General features: G+C 40.4%; 2 protein-coding genes across 4 annotated transcripts in view; both read right to left on the bottom strand.

The window, feature by feature from the left end:
- The window catches only part of sptb (spectrin, beta, erythrocytic), a 48,136-nt gene extending 47,244 nt beyond the window's left edge, over positions 1-892 (bottom strand). Inside the window, exon 1 of the mRNA XM_024270293.2 lies at positions 337-892. The gene's annotated coding sequence lies outside the window, so the exon portion shown is untranslated. The remainder of the gene's footprint in view (positions 1-336) is intronic.
- Positions 893-2,515: 1,623 nt separating this feature from the next.
- Positions 2,516-19,059, bottom strand: part of stard9 (StAR-related lipid transfer (START) domain containing 9) — a 45,436-nt gene continuing 28,892 nt past the window's right edge. For all 3 annotated transcript variants that reach the window (XM_024268351.2, XM_024268365.2, XM_036210051.1), the window contains exons 22-32: positions 13,957-19,038; positions 13,716-13,871; positions 13,452-13,635; positions 11,454-11,600; positions 9,918-10,014; positions 9,629-9,774; positions 9,501-9,565; positions 9,225-9,427; positions 8,326-8,405; positions 7,896-8,054; positions 2,516-3,927 (exon numbers count right to left, since the gene is read on the bottom strand). In XM_024268351.2, the coding sequence (XP_024124119.1) occupies positions 3,829-3,927; positions 7,896-8,054; positions 8,326-8,405; positions 9,225-9,427; positions 9,501-9,565; positions 9,629-9,774; positions 9,918-10,014; positions 11,454-11,600; positions 13,452-13,635; positions 13,716-13,871; positions 13,957-19,038 (6,418 nt within the window). In that variant the 3' untranslated portion in view covers positions 2,516-3,828. The remainder of the gene's footprint in view (positions 3,928-7,895; positions 8,055-8,325; positions 8,406-9,224; positions 9,428-9,500; positions 9,566-9,628; positions 9,775-9,917; positions 10,015-11,453; positions 11,601-13,451; positions 13,636-13,715; positions 13,872-13,956; positions 19,039-19,059) is intronic.

Here is a 19,059-nt window from a genome sequence, read left to right as displayed (position 1 = left end):
TTCTTCCCTGAGGTGATGTTTTTCTCTTGATTTCAACTTTTGAAAGTAGAAATAAAGTTGCTCCATTTGACTCAAAAGTACTGAAATATACTCATAAATTACTAAAGTGAGTGAGGTTCTTTACAGAGGTCATTCGTGGGTTCATATAAAGCACTTTAATTCTATTCTATCCATTCTATTAAAACATTGTTGTGTTAATATAACAAATTCATAGAGAAATACGTTACAGAATTCTGTTTATTGTAACTTTATTTTGAAAAACTAGAAGCGACAGGTGTTTGTAACTTTTTACACCGTTTATAACTTCAATAAATAGTGTTTGTTCTTTCCACTCACCTGTTCTGGGCGTGTTCGAGTCCAGAAATGCTTATTTCGAGCGTCTTTCCTGCAAACAAACCGCTTTTAATCCCATTGAAGTGAGTGGGTCCTGGTCAGAGCGCGCGCGAGTTCACCTGTCCTGCACGAGGAGCGAGGCAGAGGAGGGAGGAGGGGGGTTGAAGCGCCGCGCGCTCCGCGGTCATTCCCGAAAGCCAGCGCCGGACCCACCCTGGCGGGTTAAAAATAAAGAGCATGATCTGAGCGCGCGGACGGACATTCCTGACGAGAGCTGGTGACTCTAAATGGCAGAGGCACTTCAGCCGCGAGCGCTTACCCCCCACCCCGCCCGCGCGCGGGCCTAATCGCGCGCGCACATTACCCACACGCCCCCGACAGATGTGTTAAAGAGTGACACCTGTCAAATATCTGTCACAAAAAGTAAAATAACGACAAAATGTTTTGTTTTTTTTATATACTTTTAGATTTTTTTTATTTAACTTTTATTTATCCAGGCAGGACAACATTCTTATTTACAACTGTAGCCTGACAAAATGCAATAAGACCTTCTGAGAAAGAAAATAAAGAATAAAACGGAATAGAATCAGAAAAAGAACCAAATATACAAATGTAAAACTCTAAAAATATATGAAAAGCTGTGGAATCAACCAAAATGAACAGAAACCATAAACCTTTAAAATAATTAATAAAATAAAATAAAAATAACTTGTCATTTTGCATAAAAAACATTTTTATTCCACCCTTCAAGATTTATTTTACTCCTGATTCCATAAACCCAAAGTAAACAGAACATAATGTGGGTGAGGTCAAAATCTGTCACCTATTAGAACCTGATGGAGTCATGATTAATCTGCTATCCAATATTATTCTTTCCTAACAAGTTTTGTTGATATTAAATATGAATTTATAATTTTAAAACTAGTTACTAGATATTTTGTTTGTTGTTATTCTGGATCAAGGTCTTTTTTGTTCACTTTTCCCATTTCTGTTTCCTTTTGCGTCACAAGATTCACCAAATCAAAGAAATAAAGACCAATCAATGTTTTTGACTATAAAAAATACTTTAAATTAATGCACTGCTAGCTACACTTTTTCTTGTTGGTATCACATCTTATTGTTATTTATTTGTAGTACATTTTTTGCTGCCATCTTTTTTCTTGAATCTACAGCAAAATAAGTATTTGAACACCTAAGAAAATAAATGTTAATATTTGGTATAGTATTTCAGATTACACAGGTCAAATCTTTCTAGGAGTTTTATACCAGGTTTGCACAAACTGCAGGAGGGATTTTGGCCCACTCCTCCATACAGATCTTCTCTAGATCAGTCACGTTTCTGAACTGTCGCTGTTGAGATTCTCTATTGGGTTTAGGTTCTTGAGACTGACTAGGCCACTCCAGAATCTTGATATGCTTCTTACGGAGCCACTCCTTTGGTTCTCCTGGTCATTGTCATGTTGGAAGACCTAGCCAGGACCCATCTTTTCTGATATGATACATGCTGCTGGTCATCCTCTCCTTAATACAATCCAATCGTCCTATCCCATGTGAAGAAAAAACACCCCCTTAGTATGATACTACCACCCCCATGCTTCACAGTAGATTTTGGGTTCTTGGGATCATCATTCTTCTTCCTCCAAATGATAGTTCTGACTCTTTTTAGGTCTTTGACCAGCTTCTCCTGTGTAGTTCTGGACTGATTCCTCATCTCTCTTAGGATCATTGAGACCCCATGTGGTGAGATCTCTCATGTGACAGTCATGGTTCTTCCATTTTCTAATAATTGCTCCAACAGTGGAACTTTTTTCACCAAACTGTTTGGCAAATCGCCCTTTTATGGAGGTCTACAATCTTGTCTTTGGTGTCTTAGGACAGCTCTTTGGTCTTGGGTATGTTAGTAAATAGGAGTCTTACTGATTGTATGGGGTGGACAGGTGTCTTTATGCAGCTAACGACTTCCAACAGGTGCTTCTAATTTAGGATAATAAGTGGAGTGGACTATTTAAAGACGGACTAACAGGTCTCTTAAGGTCAGAATTCTAGCTGATAGACGGGCAGCATACAAAATGAAAAATGTGATTTCAAGATTTTTTTTCTTTACTATGTCTCTCACCCCTCTAAGACCGATGTGGGAGAACCTGCAAAATCACAGGATGTTCATCAAATTTAAAATATTTTCAGGGGTTTTTTTCTTACTTCTAGAGATCCTCTATCAGAAAAACAAATAAGTATTTTTTTTTTCCACTTAAATAAAACGCTTAAATAAGGAGGAACAAAAATGTTCAATTTCAGCCATGGCTGGTCTCAAAAAACTTTATAAAGTTTGAACTTCTATTTTATTTTGAAAAATTTTGTGGAGAAAGCAATGAACTGTGGTCTAAACTCCATTTATGATCAAACATTAACCTGACTGCAAATCTTTAGATCATGCAGACAAAAGTGGAACAAAATACATGAACAAATCAATAATGAAACCAATTTTACTTTTTATTTGGTAAAAAAAATCCCTTTTTTAAAATCACAAAATGAACCCACAAGCCAACAACAAAAAAGTTCAACATTTATATACTTAAAAACATAAATATGACTTTTTACAAATATACACATTCATAATAATAATATAAATAAAAATATTTAGCTGAATGTCCGTATTGCACCCGTTTGTCTTTGGTTCAGTCCAGATCACAGATTCAGTTTGGAGCTTCAACACGTTTCAGTTTTATGGCTTTATATGGAAAAACATGTGACTCATTTTTTTAAGAGCTTAAACACTAAAAACAATGAAACATCACTTGTTTCATCTGTAATATTAACAAAAACATAAAAAGTTTAACAGCTTTGTTAGAAAACCAAACCTCAACAGCTTTTTGAACAGTAAGAACAAACATAAATATTAATAAACAAAGATGAAAGCGTCCAGATTCCAGCATGGACCAGCGCGCTCTGGGATCACGATCATCTGGCAGCAGAACTTTCCCTGCTGTGTTTCTTTGTACCTTCAGGTTCGGCTGCCAAACGGATTTTGGATTTTCTGCAGAGCTGAGGTTTGCTGGGATGAAGACGCATTATCTCAGAGAGGCTTTAGGGTGCTCATCTCACCTGGACACTTAGCTTACCTGCTTTTTCATTTATATTTTAAGAAAAAAGCTGCAGGATTTTTTAAAATACGTTAGATATGTTGTATGAGAATAACAGTTAAAAGTTTGAATTTGTGCAAACGTGGAATGTGTTTGTGTATAAGTGACTATTAACAGGAATTTGCAAGTATTGCTCGACAGTTTAAAAGATTAAATGGAAACTTTGGTAAAACATAGCACTAAATACATTCAAATATATGTCAAAATTTTACGTTATAAAAATAGCTTCATATATAAAAAAGCTTGACAGTGCCCTTAGATACTCAAGTATGTAAATTTTAGGTGCATATTCGATAAAAACAAACTCCCTCCATGTTGGAGTCTAAGTGTCGACTGCTGATGTGCAGCTAGTTTACTAAGAGAGGAAAACATCCAGATCGGCGATGACAGCCGCCTGTCTCCTGGCAACAGAGCTCAGCAGCCGGCGAGGAAACGACGGCGATCCCAGGTCCAGCTGGAGAGGAGCAAGAACAATAAAAGTGTTGACCCTTGATTCACACGAGAAAAAAAAAAACGTTTGTAATCAGTCTTTTCCTGCAGACAAACCGCCACGTCTGCAACAATAAACACAGAAGCTAATTCAAGAGGCTCGACTCAATAAAAGCAATTTCTTTAATAGAGGGACGCCTGCCAGTGATGAGCTGTGAAGTCATCATGCGGTCTATCGGCAGAGTCAGCCTCATTCAAATGGACACTCTGATATCCGGGATCTGTTCCTGAAAAATCCAGTATGAATATTTGTGACGTCCAAGATCCTTGATTTGTGAACTTTATCGTTACAGTAGTAAAAAAAAAAAATGCACTCTGGGAAATGTATGTATTGCAGAATAATGGAGGGACCTCTGGTCACATGCAAGATGGCGCCAGAAACAATCTCTAGACAGAAGCGGAAATTTCCTAAACTTTAGGAAACCCTTTCAAAAATGATGTTTTAAAATCTTTTCAGATTTATCAGCTTTTATGCTTTTAAATCCAAATAAACTGCAACTGTCTAGGAGTTTAGTGTGCTAGATGAGGTTCAAATGGGACAGAGGACGTTAATTATTGTTTTATTTCTTTCAAGTCATTATTAACAAGTGTTGAAATTTGTTCAACTTAACCCGTTTACATACGGAGAGAAGCTTGCTTTGTTTCTCTGTGAATCAGTTGATTGGAGCTGACAAAATGCCAAAAGGGTTGAGAAAAAGAGAGAAGAAACTGGAAAAAAGGTCAAAAACTTAAAACGGGGGGTTGTGGGCGAGGACTTCCGGCCAATGATTTCAGGCACAAATGATGTTTAATTTTCGGGCGCCATAGTTTTTAGCCAGATTCTCTTGGTATAATGTTGGATTTATAAACTAAACAAATTAATGCACTACTGTTACAGGAAGTAAATCAAATTTTCAAAGTAAAGCGTTGATGAAGGTTCTCATTTTCAAAGTAAAGGTTTTTATGTAGATGAAAAAACATTTTTTCTGAACAATTCTGACCTAAACATACGCAACAAATTGGAGGAAAATTACAATAAATATGAAAATTGGGAATATTACAAAAATCTGGTGATCTGTTGTGTGAAGTCATGTGACTGTTAGCATGGTGGTAAGGCTAAGTTAAATGTTTTCTAGTTGTTGCTGTGTCTTCATTTACCATCTTCTTGCCATAAAAAAACTTTGTTGAAGATTTTCAGGATTTGTAGTTTATTGATCTAAAGTAAAAGTGATGTTTATGTTTTGTTTACTACTGGAGTTAACCAGGAAGTTGACGGAAAAACGTTTGAGTGTGGTGTTGATTAAAGTGATAAATACAAAGGTATTCCTTATGAATTGTGTTTTTATCTGTTTTGTTGATTCTGATTTTCTTTTCTAAATAAAGGTATAAATGATGGTATTAATTACATTTTTATATATCCATTAAAAAAAACATATAGAAAGAATTTAAACATAATATATGAAATTGTAAGAATTGTGGTTCAATCTGTGAAATGTTGGACGTCATGAAAATGGTAAATTTATAATAAAGCACTTATAATGTAGCGGTGATGCTGTTGTTCACCAATATTTTTCAATTGTTTTTGAGCAGAGGTTCACTTTGTCCTTAAAAAAAGAAACCTAAGGCACACCAACAACCAAAAATGTAAAAAAAAAAAAAAAAAAAAGAGAAACTCTTTAGTCTGTATTGATGAAGAGTCTGTAATCATCCACAGGTGTCTTCATTTAGCTAATCATCTCGGTGTATTTAAGCGTCTGGTTTGCAGTTCTTCATTGTCAGGTCTTCTGTCTGTTTTCTTACTCCATGGATTTTTGTCATGTTTCAGTTAATTAAATATTTTAAGTTTCTGCCACCAAGTCTGCTCTCCTGCGTTTGGGTCCTCCACCACCATCCCTGACTAATTAGTTTAAGTTTACTTAGGTAGCTGTTTTTCCTCCAGTTTACTGACAAAATGCGTGATAAATCATATTTTATACATTATATTCATGTTGATTGAAGTTTTTCTTTTGTCGAAATAAAAAGTGTAACTAAAAAAAAAAAAAAAAACAAGATTTTTGATTGAATAAATTCTTTTTAATTGAAATGCGTCTGTTGGCCACTTAACCATTATCCTGTTTCTTATTATATTTATTTAAACTTGACTTTACATTTTTCAAAAGTTCCAAAAGTCTGAAATTTAATTTGCCTGTTCCATGTTTGTTATTAGTTGTGCTTCATAAATGTTAACAGGACTGCAGTAACCCGATTCATCATAGGAGATGTAGCACTAACAGTGGCGCTGAAGCTGCACAGACTCGCGTCTTTAGATTTTATTTAGGGCTGTCAGATTTGTCGCGTTAAAACGCGTTAATCTGACATGTGCTTGACGCCGACAATTTTTTTGACACATTAATCGCGGATTTTTCTCATACGTGCCTTTCCATACCGCGCGCGGGCGTCCCTCCTTTAACTCACCGGCTGCTCTCACTAGATCACAGGCAGGTCTCCAACCACCGAGCTGCGAGCTACAACCGGCCCGGCGCCAGGACCTGGAGAGCTCCTGCACCCTAACCCGGTTCGCGTCCAGTACCACGTCTGGTGGTACCGGCTCGTGTCCGGCGCCGCGTCCCGAGAGCTGCGGACCCCCGACGTCCCGAACAGCAAGCTCACCGGGGGAAGTTTTAAATGTTCTGGAGGTTTAAGCGTGATCCAGTCTCATCAGAGCGGTCTGTCTGCCGGCATATTCATGGCGTGAGCTCCACTGGACACGTCGCTGCATCGAGCTGCAGCCAGAGAACGCGGCGGCAGTAACAGACTGTCAAACTATCCACAGTGTATCCCGCTTTTCTCAGCCTTTAAGGTTTTAAAAAACCAAAGTTAATTGGAAATGATAAATCTCTATTTCATTTATTACTGTAGTTCAGCAGAGGAGGAAAACATTTGGTCCTGACAAAAAATGAACATGAAAGTGTTATGGAAATGTTATTTTTGATGTTTTTTATTGTATTTTACTGAACGTTGATTGAAGTTTTGAATTTAAAATGCCCTTCACTTGCACTTGAACTTTTGTTAGGCATTTTATGTTACAGCCTTTTATTGTTAAGAAAGTTTATCTCAATACAATGTTACAAAATAAAGTATTTCTGATGAAAACTATTAGTTTTGTCATTCTTGCTCTCATACTTAATGTAGAACTGCTAAATTCCACGAAGCACACATTTTTTTTCCTTAAAAAAGGCCACATATTAGTTGCGATTAATCGCGAGTTAACTCTGGACAATGCGATTAATCGCGATTAAAATTTCTAATCGCCTGACAGCTCTAATTTTATTATTTTATGCACTTTTTCCACAGTCTGACAACAGAACCCGCAGGAAGAGACACTGCAAAACACGAGTTTTGTTGGAACGGAGAAACCATGTCGATACCAGGAAGTGAGGACTTTAACCATGTCTGATTGGTCAGACTGATGACGAATTGCTCAAACCTTCAAGAATGATTGGAGGAGAGAGTTTAAGGCCGCTGCACTTTTCAAAAACAGCTATTGGCTAAATCCTGGTAATGTCATTCTTATCAAATAACCCTTTAATAGAATCAAATAAACACAAAGAAAAAAGCATTTTATGATCTTTCATATCCTAACTACTTAGTGTTTTATCAGGCCCTTCTTAGATGAACACAGAGCTGATATCCTGGAGATGGTGAATGTTTTTAGATCAGTGTTTTTCCCACTGGTTGAAAAACACTGCTCTACACCACTCTAGTCATTAGTGAGGTGCACGTACAGGCTCCTTACTGACTGCATGCAAAGACTAGCCATAGGGACAGCTAATCCACACACCTAATAAATACTACTGGTCCCTGGCTTCTGCTGCACCTTCATTATGATCATCAATTAGCTCAATTAGTGACTTTCCTCTGAATAAAACGATCATTTTCTGCTGACAGGTAGATGATGTGTTTCTTGGATCATACCTGTAGCAGGTAAATGACTCTGGTCGCTTCCTTTCCATTGCGTCTAACTGGCTGCAGAAGCCAGCAGCTGGGCATCATCTCCCCCCGAATGGCGTCGACGCTGGGACGAGGCAGAGACTCGTCAAACACAGACCGCATCGCCAGAACGCAGAGGCCACCCTGAGGCAGAGACAGAAAGAGCATCAATAAAACAGGCAGAGGAGCGTTTGATCACCCAGCAGGCAGCTCCACCCGGACACCGACAGCCAACAGCTGAGACGCTTTTCTTCACAGCCGCTGCCTTCGGGTCAGAGCTGTTGATCTGTGAGGGAGACTTGTGTCTGAACAGCATGTTGTGGGAGTTTTGTGGGGAGAAAGCCTGATAAACACACATTTTCCCCCTAAACCGCTGCGTGGAACTCGACAGACTCCTGCTTGCAGTAGCACTAACCTGTTTGGACTCGGTGCTGACGCAGCAGAAGTCCCGAGGTTGGCTGAGGTGACAGGCGGACGGATCTGTTAAGATGTAAACTACACAGAAATACAAATGAGTCCATTTTATTCAAGAAAAAATAAAAAATTGACAGTAAGTTAAGATACTTTTGTTTAATTTCTATAGAAAAGAAACATTTTAAATTATATTTTATATTTGTGGAAGCAAAACAAAACACGGGTCTGGAACATGAGGCCCTGGAGCCTCTTTTTCTCCTACATTGTGGCTCTTGGGTTTAAAGAAAAATGCAAAAAAATTAAATAAATAGTGGTTTTGTAGGTTGGTTAATTTACTTTCATTACATTTTGTTATTTATAATTAGATTTTTAACAAAAATGAGCAAAATGATGGTAAAAAGTTTAATCTCCTATCAGAGCGGATTATTATTATTAGAATAATCATTTTATTGCATTTAGTTAAAAAAAATATGTGTACTTTACACCAAAGTTGTTGTGACTATGTTCAATAGTAAAATAAGAAAAAAGAAGAAGGAAAACCAAAGCTACAATGATAGAAAATACATCTTTTTTATTTTTAGTTATCAAACATAGGTTGCATTTTATTTTGAAAGGAACTAGTATAAACTGCTTTCAAAAGTAAAAAAAGTTAAATTAATTAAGAAAACCTCAATTATTTTAACTGTATATTTTATAAATGAATGTCTTGGTGGCCACAAAAACATAAAAAAAGTGTATTTTTCTAACTTTAAGGTGGGACTTTGTTGGATTTTAGTCCATAAAAAACTGGATTGACTCTAACACAAAACACTTGGCAATAAAAAAATCAACAAAAACAAACTATTTGTAAATTTCTGCCTTATTTCTGCTAGAAAGCTGCATTTAAAGGAGGCGGCTCACCCAGCTGAGTGCTGTCATCTAGTGGTCGAGTCCAAACAGAACGGACGGACGGATTATACAATTGGCTCTTAGACATCTGGCAGATGACGCTCCACAGACTGTCCAGAGTTCGGTCCAGGTCTCCCGCCCCCAGAAAACTGTGGACAGATGGGCTGAAGGAGGGCTTGTAGAACGCCTGAACTGCCCTCTCCTCTCCCTGGTACCTGGAGGAACAGAGACTGGATGTTGGGAAGCTTTTTCATGAAGCCAAAAATCCTCAGTCGGGAGGAAACTCACCTCCAACCTCCTGCTGCTTTGCCCATCACCAGGTTACTTAAATCCCCTGAAGAAGCTAGTCGGACCTTTTGATAAAGACATTTTCATAAATCATGTATAGCTGAGGGGAAAAAATAATTTTCTGTTACCTCAGTGAGAGCCTGACTCAGCAGCTGACAGGTGATGTCCTGATAGGCTGTGAAAAGGTTGTGGGAGGAGCTTTGAGTGTTGATGGGTGGCGGTGAGGGAGACGATGTCATGAGAGGTTCAAAGTCGTCGACAGACGGCTGAAGATCTGAGAAAAACAGTTTCAGTGAGAACGTGGAGGTGGTGAAAGAAAAAAACACAAACGTTTCCTACAAATGAGCCATTTACTGTGTAAATAATACACGTTTTTTATTTACACATTTTTCTGTTAGATACTTGATGGTTTGATACCCTGAGATGACAGCCAGGATCGCCGCGTCTTCACACTCTGAGGGCCGCAAACCGAAGGCCGAGTCTTCATCAGCTCTTCATCCTCAATCCCTGTGATCTACAAAAAAAATTCATCAACTGAACTTTACTTATCTGTAATGCTGTTATGAGATTAATTTGTGCAATTTAATAATCATGACCTGTAATTAATAACCCAATAAATTTAATAATTCCATCATTAATCCTGAATTTGAGGTATTTTCATTTAAATTTGTGACATTGTGGTGCAGTAAAAGATCATAATACAGCTACAATTTGGCTTAATTAAGTTTTTTTTTTATTATTATAACAGACTTCCAGTCTTTACTTTTACTTCACCATAGACTTTTTTACTTAAATTTCAAACTACAGGTACAGAAGCTGAAAAGGACCTGCTCTACTCAATTTTCTCATGATAACAAGATTCACTTTCTCATTATCACGAGAAATTGAACTTCAATTTTCTTGTGATAATGAGATAATAAGAATAAAAAAACATACTAAGAATATCAATATAAAAAGAATTATGTAAATATTCCAACTTTACCTGTTTATAGTCTGTTTATTTTGTGGTTAACAACAAAAACAGCAGAAGAAAACACTCCATTGAATTGTTTTTTAGTCTATTTTTGTATTTGTTAGCTGATCTACGCTCCTCAAATGGCTTAATCACATCTCATGCACCAGCACCTGTCCCTTTATTTCCCTAAAGCCCCTGACAACATGTTAAATGACAGAACCCCTGGCCGACAAATGTCTCTACAATTAAATTTTGTCCTTTTTCTACACCCATCTGCAGCAAAACAAATCAGTTTGTCAGGGAAAATCTTGAATACAATCAAATTAATCAATTATAAATTGATAATTTCTTTTGGTGTTCGACAGGTAGAGATGCTTGTTGTCCCTGGGTTCTATTATTTAATGTGTCGTTGGGGGTTTAAGGGGAAATAAAGAGAGGAGGGGCTGGTCAATCAGATGGGATTAAGCCGTTTGAGGAGTGAAGATCCGCTAATAAATGAAAAAATACACTAAAAAGAACTTTTGGGGAGAGTTTTTTGTAGTTAACAGTCTCAGTTAAATATGTTTCTCATGATAATGAGATAGATGTTCTCATTATCACGAGAAAATGCTCAAAAAAAAAAAAAAGTAGGGCAGGGCGTTTTCTGCTTCCGTAATTAAGAAAAACAAATGAAACCAAAAAAAAAAAAAAAACATTAGGTGCTCTAATTAAAATAATAATAAATAATGATTTTTTTTTACATGGAAGACCACAGTGTGAGCAGGATAATGCTCTTCCAAGGTGTGCATTATCAGACATGAACCGACGCGGTGAAGAAAAAAATAACCCACTAAAATGTCTGTATTCATTAATTAATTGTGATAATGTGATAAATTGACACCACTAGTTATAACTTATTTTTAGGAAAACACACATATACCTGAAAAGTAATTCACAAAATGAGCAAAGTTTTTCTGACTTTTGAAATCTTCGCTACATTGAAAGATGAAAGCACAAACCTGTCCTGGTGGCGCTGCCGTCCTGCAGGGTTGCGGCTGCCCGGCGTTGCCGCTGTGGTACCCCGACGTTGGTCCAGACGACAGACTCAGACTGGATCCTGTGCACAAAGTGCTGCTGCTGATTCTGGTTCGATGCCTGAAGTCGTCCTGTTGAAAAAACACAAACAAGAGTCAAGTTTGTGGCTTTCATCCAGCCTAATGTATTTATTCAAGCATCACATATTTATTTGAAACCACTTTACACTCTACTGCCTACAATCAATAGAGTCTCAGAGTGAAAAAGTGAGATTAATGAACTGCTTTGTGTTTGTTTAGAATCACCTGGATCTTTAATTGGTGCAGCAAGTCTATTAAGTGTGAGTAAAAATCAAACTTTTCCTTAATGATGTAATACTAGAGTTAAAATCATTTCTCATAAATTGTATTTTAATTTACAAATGTCCTCCCTAATTGAGGCTTCTTTTTACTTTAAGTAGAGCTGCTGAAAAGCATTTGTTCTCAGATTTTTCAAATGCCTCAAATCATTTTGAGTTTCTATAAAACTATCAGTAAGATTTTGAAAATGAGTTGAGACAGAAAATGAAAAAGCTGCAAATGTTTTCTAGGATTGTTCTGAGTTGGGTGCACCAAGTTCATCAGCCCTTTTTTTTTTTAGATTGATGGAAAAGTTCCCCAAAATTTGCCATATTTCCACCAGAAACAACCTGTTAGACTTCCTGCAAAACTACTTGGCAGATAGCTGTGAAATTTCCTAATGAAATGCTAGAAAGTACTTTATATCAAAAATCTTTAATAATTTTACATTGCTTAATTGGTTGGTTTGAGTACGATGAATTTTACAATAAAAAAGACAACTTTAAAGTCATAAATTTACAAGAAAAATAAATAACAGTTAAATCACGGGAATAAAGTAGCTTTTTAATGACTTTAAAGTTGTAAATCTACTCCAACACGTAGAACACGTACATTTTAGGGCCGGGAATTGATAAAAAAAAACATTAATCACAAACGTGAAAAAATAATTAATCATGATTAATCCTGATTACTTTTATATGTTTTAATTACAGTATCTGCCAGCCACTTATTATCTGCAAATAATCATAACATTAACAATCGCACACAAAATTGTACATTTAGAAAGTTTATTTTCAACCCTTTGGAACATAGTGTCTAAAACTTTGTTTTTGTTTCCTTTAGAATTTACTTTTATTTCCGATTTGAAAGATTACCTGCTTACTTATTTGGTATCATTTTAACCAGCACACTCTCTATGTAACACTTCCTTTATTTGGTCATTTTTCCATGTTGTATTCACACACTAGACATAAAATCATGTAAAAACTTAAAATTCCACCTGGAAAAATAGGATCTATTTTGCTGTGGAAACCCCAAAAAGTTCAACAAACTGTTTCAACAACAGAATGAAAGTTTTAGGTAAAAAAAAACGTATAAATACAGTAAGAAAAAAAATTGTCAACAAACTAATCAACAAGTTTTTGAGTGAAAATACAAAAAAATCCAGGTGAACAGAAAAGATTAGGGTCACATATATGAAGCTCCCAGGCAGGCCAATAGAAAAAGAATTTCTCTTCTAAGAGCACTGCTGTCCGTTTGACATTTTTCCAGAAATTATTTTTTTCAGCTTTTTCTTTATTCGCATATATTTTTCTTATTGTGTTTGCAAAAAATAATAAAATATATTTTTTGGGAGTAGTTTGATCAAGCTAAATTCCAGGTCAGCTTGGCTAGAATCTCCACAGGTGGAGACGTGTCTGTCTATTCTGAACTGTTCAAATCCCGCGACGTTGGTGGGCGGGACTTTTCCAGAGAACACCAAAGTTTCCGCAATTTTTAGACAACGCCGGTCAGTTTCTTCGTTGTTGGATTTCTAATAGCAGACAGCTCATTCCTTTTAATGAAACAACAAAATTTAAATTTGAAGAATGTAGAGAAACAGTTTCTGAATCCGGAAGCTGCAGGATTGTTGGGAACACTCGCCTTCATTTCCTTGGAAGAAGCTCTCTGCTGGATCCTCCTCTTCTCCATCTCCGTCCTCTCCTTCAGCCGTTCTCGAGCTCTTGCGATCTCCGTCCTGGCTTCTTCTCGAGCTCGACCATATTCCCGCAACAGAAGTTCGATGTCTGTTGGATACTGTCCCTCTGGCTTGGAAGGATCAGATAACCTGCGGTAGACATAATTTTTATAGGATTTTTGTGAATTCCGTGCACTTGATGGAAGCTTATACGGTTGACGGCGTCTTACCTGCCGCTGTCAGTGCGTGGATTTGGCCGGGCGGCCGGGGAAACGGCTTCAGGAGAGGAGCCCTGATGTTTGCTGGGACTCAAACTGCGAGCTCTGCGAAACGTCTGGAGGCGTTCCTCCCTCTGCTGCCTCAAACCCTCAATACTCCGGCGATGCCTGAGAGTAAAGAAGTGGTTCAATCTCACCAAAAAAATCACACATCTAACCATAAAAAACAGCATGAAATGAATGAAGCCCTCACCTGTCGTACAGCTGCTGCTTGGTGGGAGCCTGTGGTGTCGGATCATGTTTGGCCCTCGGGGACAGCATCTTCAGCAGAGCGTCCGTCTCTCCCAGCCCGTAATGCAGCTTGGCCTCGGTCAGCTCCACAGTCAGAGGGGTGGAGGTCATGCTGAGGTTGACCTTGGCCATCACCTGCTCTCGCTCCTGCCTCAGCTTCATAATCTCCGTTTCTCTGCTGTTGCTCCGCCTCCTGGCCTCCACGTTAACCGTCTCCACCCAATCCGAACTCCCCCTGTGGTCATTGGTCGCTTGTTTTGGCGGGAGACGCACGCCAGACCAGTTGGTGAACTTGTTGTGGATGGGCAGGTCCTCGGGAAGCCTCGGACGGTCCAGAACGGTGGGTTCTATGTTTACGAGGGCTTCTGTGTTGCATTCACTGGGCGTCAGAGATTCCGTGTCGTCGGCGTGACTCGGAATGAAAGGACTGGGATCAAAACACATGTCCGTGATGTTGGAAGCTTCCTGCTTTTGCAAACTCAAAGTGGGAGAAACCGGATTCTGGAAACTGTTCATGCAGGACGTCGTTGGGTTGACTCCCTGCTTCAAGCTTGATCGATGTGAGTCTCTATAAGTCACATGACTTTTCCTATAATCTATATAAGGATCTAATGATGGTAGAAACTTTGACGAACATTCCTCCAAGTCTTTGTGACTCGGGTATCTCACTGTTTCTGACTCATCAAAACCCAGAGAGTCTTGTTTGGATTGCAGACTGTCATAAGAATCTGAGGGAAAGGGAAGCTCTGCTCTGAGGTTCCTGTATTTTGGCTGCTTCCCTTGAAGATCGGAGGCCGTTCTCGTCACCACGGTGAGAATAGGAGAAGACGCGCGGTCTGTGTAGATCGTCTGTTTCTTTGAAAACACTCGCAGATGGTTTGTTAGCAAACGTTTTTCTTCTGTGTTCTTCTTGCTTTCCGGAGCTGCAGATGTTCTGTGCTTTGAAGCCCCAGATGAAGCAGACCTAGAATGCCTGAGACAACCTGCTCCCTCATTCCCAGAGGAGGATCTGATGGGGCCCGTCTGAGCGGCTGCAGAGACGCTAGATCTCAGGTCAGGCATGCTTTGAATCTTCTCGCCTGTACCAGTTTTGGATTGTCCGTTCTGGTCCTGAGAAGCGCTGATCACTTCAGAACCGATGACTTTAACGGTCACATTGATTTCGTGAGATTCGAACCTTCCTCTGCGTTCGTGAGCTTTACAATCTCGAGATTCCTCCGTCTGAGTGGACCCGTCTCTCGTGGAGCCATCAGGAGCTTCGCTGAAGGACGAAGTGTTGCTCCGACTCGAGCAGGATTTCCTGGCTTCGCCTGACCTCAGTCCCTGAACGTCTCCCAGCAGGTCAGAGGTGCTGTCGATCAGCTTCGAAAGGTGTGCCGACATGCTTTCCATGCTGGCCCACGTGGGCGATTCTTTAACTTTGCTTTTGTGGAACGACGGACCATCAGTGCTGCTCCTTTTGTGGCGATCTTTTCTCCTGCTGCTGCTTCCGTCACAGACGTTAGTTTGCGTGCTGTGCTCACACGTGCGGCCCCCCGGCGTTTGAATGGCCTTGGACTCGGGCTCGGATGAATAAACGAACATGATTTCGTCCACCTGACAGGAGGTGTCGAGAGGAGCGCCGCGGCCTGAGGAGCTGTTTACAGCAGACCCGGGAAACCCCGAGCGAGCCTTCTCTCTGTAATCCTCCACGCTGCTCAGAGTGCTGGAGAGCCCTTTGTTGGTGGCGTAGGTGCTCAGGTGGGAATTAAAAGGAGATTCCTGCCCATTTAAGCCGTTATCCACACTGCAGCACCTCGTTATCCGTGTTTCTGAGCCGTTAAGGAGAGGAGACTTACAGGAGAGATCGGCAGCGCTTCCGAATGCTGGGTTTTTGCAGCAATGGTGGTTGGCGCTGCAGTTTTGCCGCTGGTGCATGAAGGGGTTGATGTCACTGGAGGCGAAGTGGATGGGAGAATCCTGAGACTCCCTCACTCTGAGCAGGTTTGGAACATTTTTCCCCACATTTGTCAATGCTCTTGGAGGAGAAACGGAGAACTGAACTTCATTTTTACAGCACCTTCCTCTTCCGCCGAGCTCTTTAGATTTGATTGATGACGCTGGAGGGCAGTTTTCTCCACTGATACTTTGATGCTTTGTGTCCACATTAATCCATTTACACTCCGGTTGACTATGAAGGCCTTTAGAGCTTTTCTCATCCTCCTCATCTGTGGACTTCAAAGAGGAATCAGAGGAAGAACAAACCTTCGGGCAAGACTTTTTCTTTTTAAACCACTTTATTTTAGAGTTTCTCTTGTCTTCTTTGGATCCTGCAGCTCTAAAACTACTTTCCCCTGTGGATTTATCTTCCTGTGGAGGTTTGACTTCTCTAACAGAAATGTTTGGAAGCAGAAGCGTTTTGTTTTCTCCGTGTTTATCTGACTGGTTCTGATATTTGGCCACACACGACTCACAGGAACCTCGGTCCGTGGCACTGTTTCCACTGCAGAGACATCTCTTCGCTTGGAGTTGATGTAATTCCACATCAGCTGATAACTTCTCTTCTGGAGATGTTTTTACATAAACCGTTTGAGAGTCGGTTCCAGCACACATGGATGTAACTGTATCCTCAGGAACAGTGGAGTTGGTGTTTATGTGACTTGATGGAGGTTTTTGGTGAAGTTGTGGACTCGAGTTTGGAGTTGAGAGCTGTAGGAGGAAGTCGGCGTTAGGACCAGGACCTAGGACCCCGATGAAGGGAGGCGTGATTTTTGGCTTGTGAGAATGAGCATTTTCTGGAAAATCTTGACATTTTTTAGGTAAAAAAGAATCATTTTCTGTGCTCAAACTGAGCAACTTACAAGCTTTCTGGATCTCAATCGACTGAAAATTGTTTTCTGTCATCGTCCTTGATGCCTCAGCTGTAACATCTGCATTTCTGATCTTTTGCTTTACGTCTTCACCGGGTTTCTGTTTATTTCCTGGTAATTCCAGCTCATGGTGTGGAAAATCATGACTCAGAATCCGGCTCCTGTGATCCTTCACTATTTCAGAAATCCTCAGATCAATAGCGCTATAAATAGAGTCTGACTTGCACTGATGCTTTAAAATGTCCTGATGTTTCCTGATGTTCATTTGACTTTTTCCTTTTGCTTCATTTGCCGTTCCAAATTCTCCTTGGGTTGCACCCACTGAAATTCTGTGTTTAAGCTCATCTCCAAAGACACAATCCTTTGATTCAATCATGGAATCAGAAACTGGAACCGAATCTAAATCCTTGGCTCCTTCTTCTACTGGATCCATGTTGTGCAGAGATCCATGGGTGTCCGACCGCCCCCGCATGGCGTCACAGCTGTCATTTCTGTCATCATGGCGTTTATTTTTCAGGCTGACGCCTCCAGTGTTAGAGAAAGTGACCAGCTCGCCGCTGTTGCTCCTTTTTTGAATTTTCCGGCTGCCCTTGAAGGCATCTTGCTGCTCTTTGTTCCTTTTCCTGGAATTTTTACAAGCCGGTTTAACAACTTCCATCCCCTGTGTGACCGGCGGCTCGGTGGTTTTGGTTTCTTCCAGGGGAAATGGCTCATGTTCAGCGTCTGACAACATTTCTCCTTGAAAATCGGATGTTTCTAGGCTCCTATCGGTTTCTTCGCTGTGGTTTTCTGAACTTGAGGAGAAATCCACCACACAGGGAGAAGCAGAGGAGGACCTTTCAGGAGCTCCTGGAACCTTCAGATTCAGATCTGTTTCTGACTTTTGTTTCAAACAAAACTCATCTTTTTTCCTAAAAGTCTGAGGGTCTGATGCAGCTTGTTTTTGCACTGTTACGTTTGTGCTGATGGATGAAGAACTGTGTCGTCTACTTCCAACCTCAGAGATCTTCATGTGACTTGCACTGCTGCCTGAAGGAATCACTTCCGTTTGGGAAATCTCAGCTGCTCCCATGAATAAATCTGGAGCTGTTCGTAAGTTTCCAGCCTCTGAGCTGCTGGTTGAAATGGGCTGCATGTTCCTAAAGTCTTCAGTCAGTTTGTGCACAACATCTTTGCCTCTGAAATCTGCTTTGAATGGTCTCTGAGGATTTTTTCCTGTAATAGTTTGTCTTTTCTGAGAAGGAAGCAGTTGCTGCATCCAGAACTCCTCCCTTTCTGTAATTCTGGATGAAAGCACAGAATCTTCTACCAAAAAGTAAGTAGGAACCACAGTTCGGTCACAGTTAGTTGCTCGTTTCCCTCTGGTCTCTACGGTCAGTGAATCTGTGGACATTTCACTCTCTGTTTCACTCAGGTTGGAATCCTCCTGCCTCAGCTGCTCGGCCAGCGCGGCGGCATGAGCGGAAGACAGAGAGTCGAGGGAGAAGAGACTCTCGCAGTCCGACTCTCTGTCCTCTTGTTTGCACCCACTCGTTTGGTTCGTCAGAGCTCCTGTGCTGTGCCACCGTCTGATGCTCTCACACAGAGACTCCTGATCCAGCTCGTCACACGAGACAGCGGCTTTCAGACTCGCTTTGGCCTCTTTAAGGCTTCTTTGTCTCCCGTGAAGCTTGTTTGTAAATCGCCCGAGAGGCTTCGGGATTTGTCCTCCTTTTATACATGTGGGGAATCTTTTGAAAGCCGCAGACAGAGCTGTGTTTTCCCCCACAGATGGACAGAACGGTCTCCTGACGCTTCCCAGCCGGATGTTCCCGACATGGTCAGAACTTTTTAAATTCACCAAACAAGAAGTCTCAGAACCAGGTCTGGGAGTGGAGGATCTTTGCTCGTTTTCCTTGTTGACTTGCAGTGCAGCAGGTCCAACAGCTGGGTTCTGTCTGAGGCGGGTCTTAAGGAACAAGTCTTGGTTCGGCAGCAGAGGTTTTCTTGGACACTGAGGCTCATCTTTGGGAGCTTGTCGGACGTTCTCAGAAGAGCAGGGCCTGCGACGGCCTGACGAGAAAGATCCGGAACAACTCTGGGTTCTCTCTCGGGGGAGACACTCGTCTGAGATCCACTTTCTACTGCTGATGGAATCAGGAGCTGGACACCAATTTGAAGTCTGTTCTGAGGACTTGTTCCTCTTTAGGAAATGTCTGTCGATGAGAGAAGAAAAG

The sequence above is a fragment of the Oryzias melastigma genome, linkage group LG22, assembly GCF_002922805.2.
Source record: "Oryzias melastigma strain HK-1 linkage group LG22, ASM292280v2, whole genome shotgun sequence".
Lineage (NCBI taxonomy): Eukaryota > Metazoa > Chordata > Actinopteri > Beloniformes > Adrianichthyidae > Oryzias > Oryzias melastigma.
This window is presented reverse-complemented; position numbering and strand designations above follow the sequence as displayed.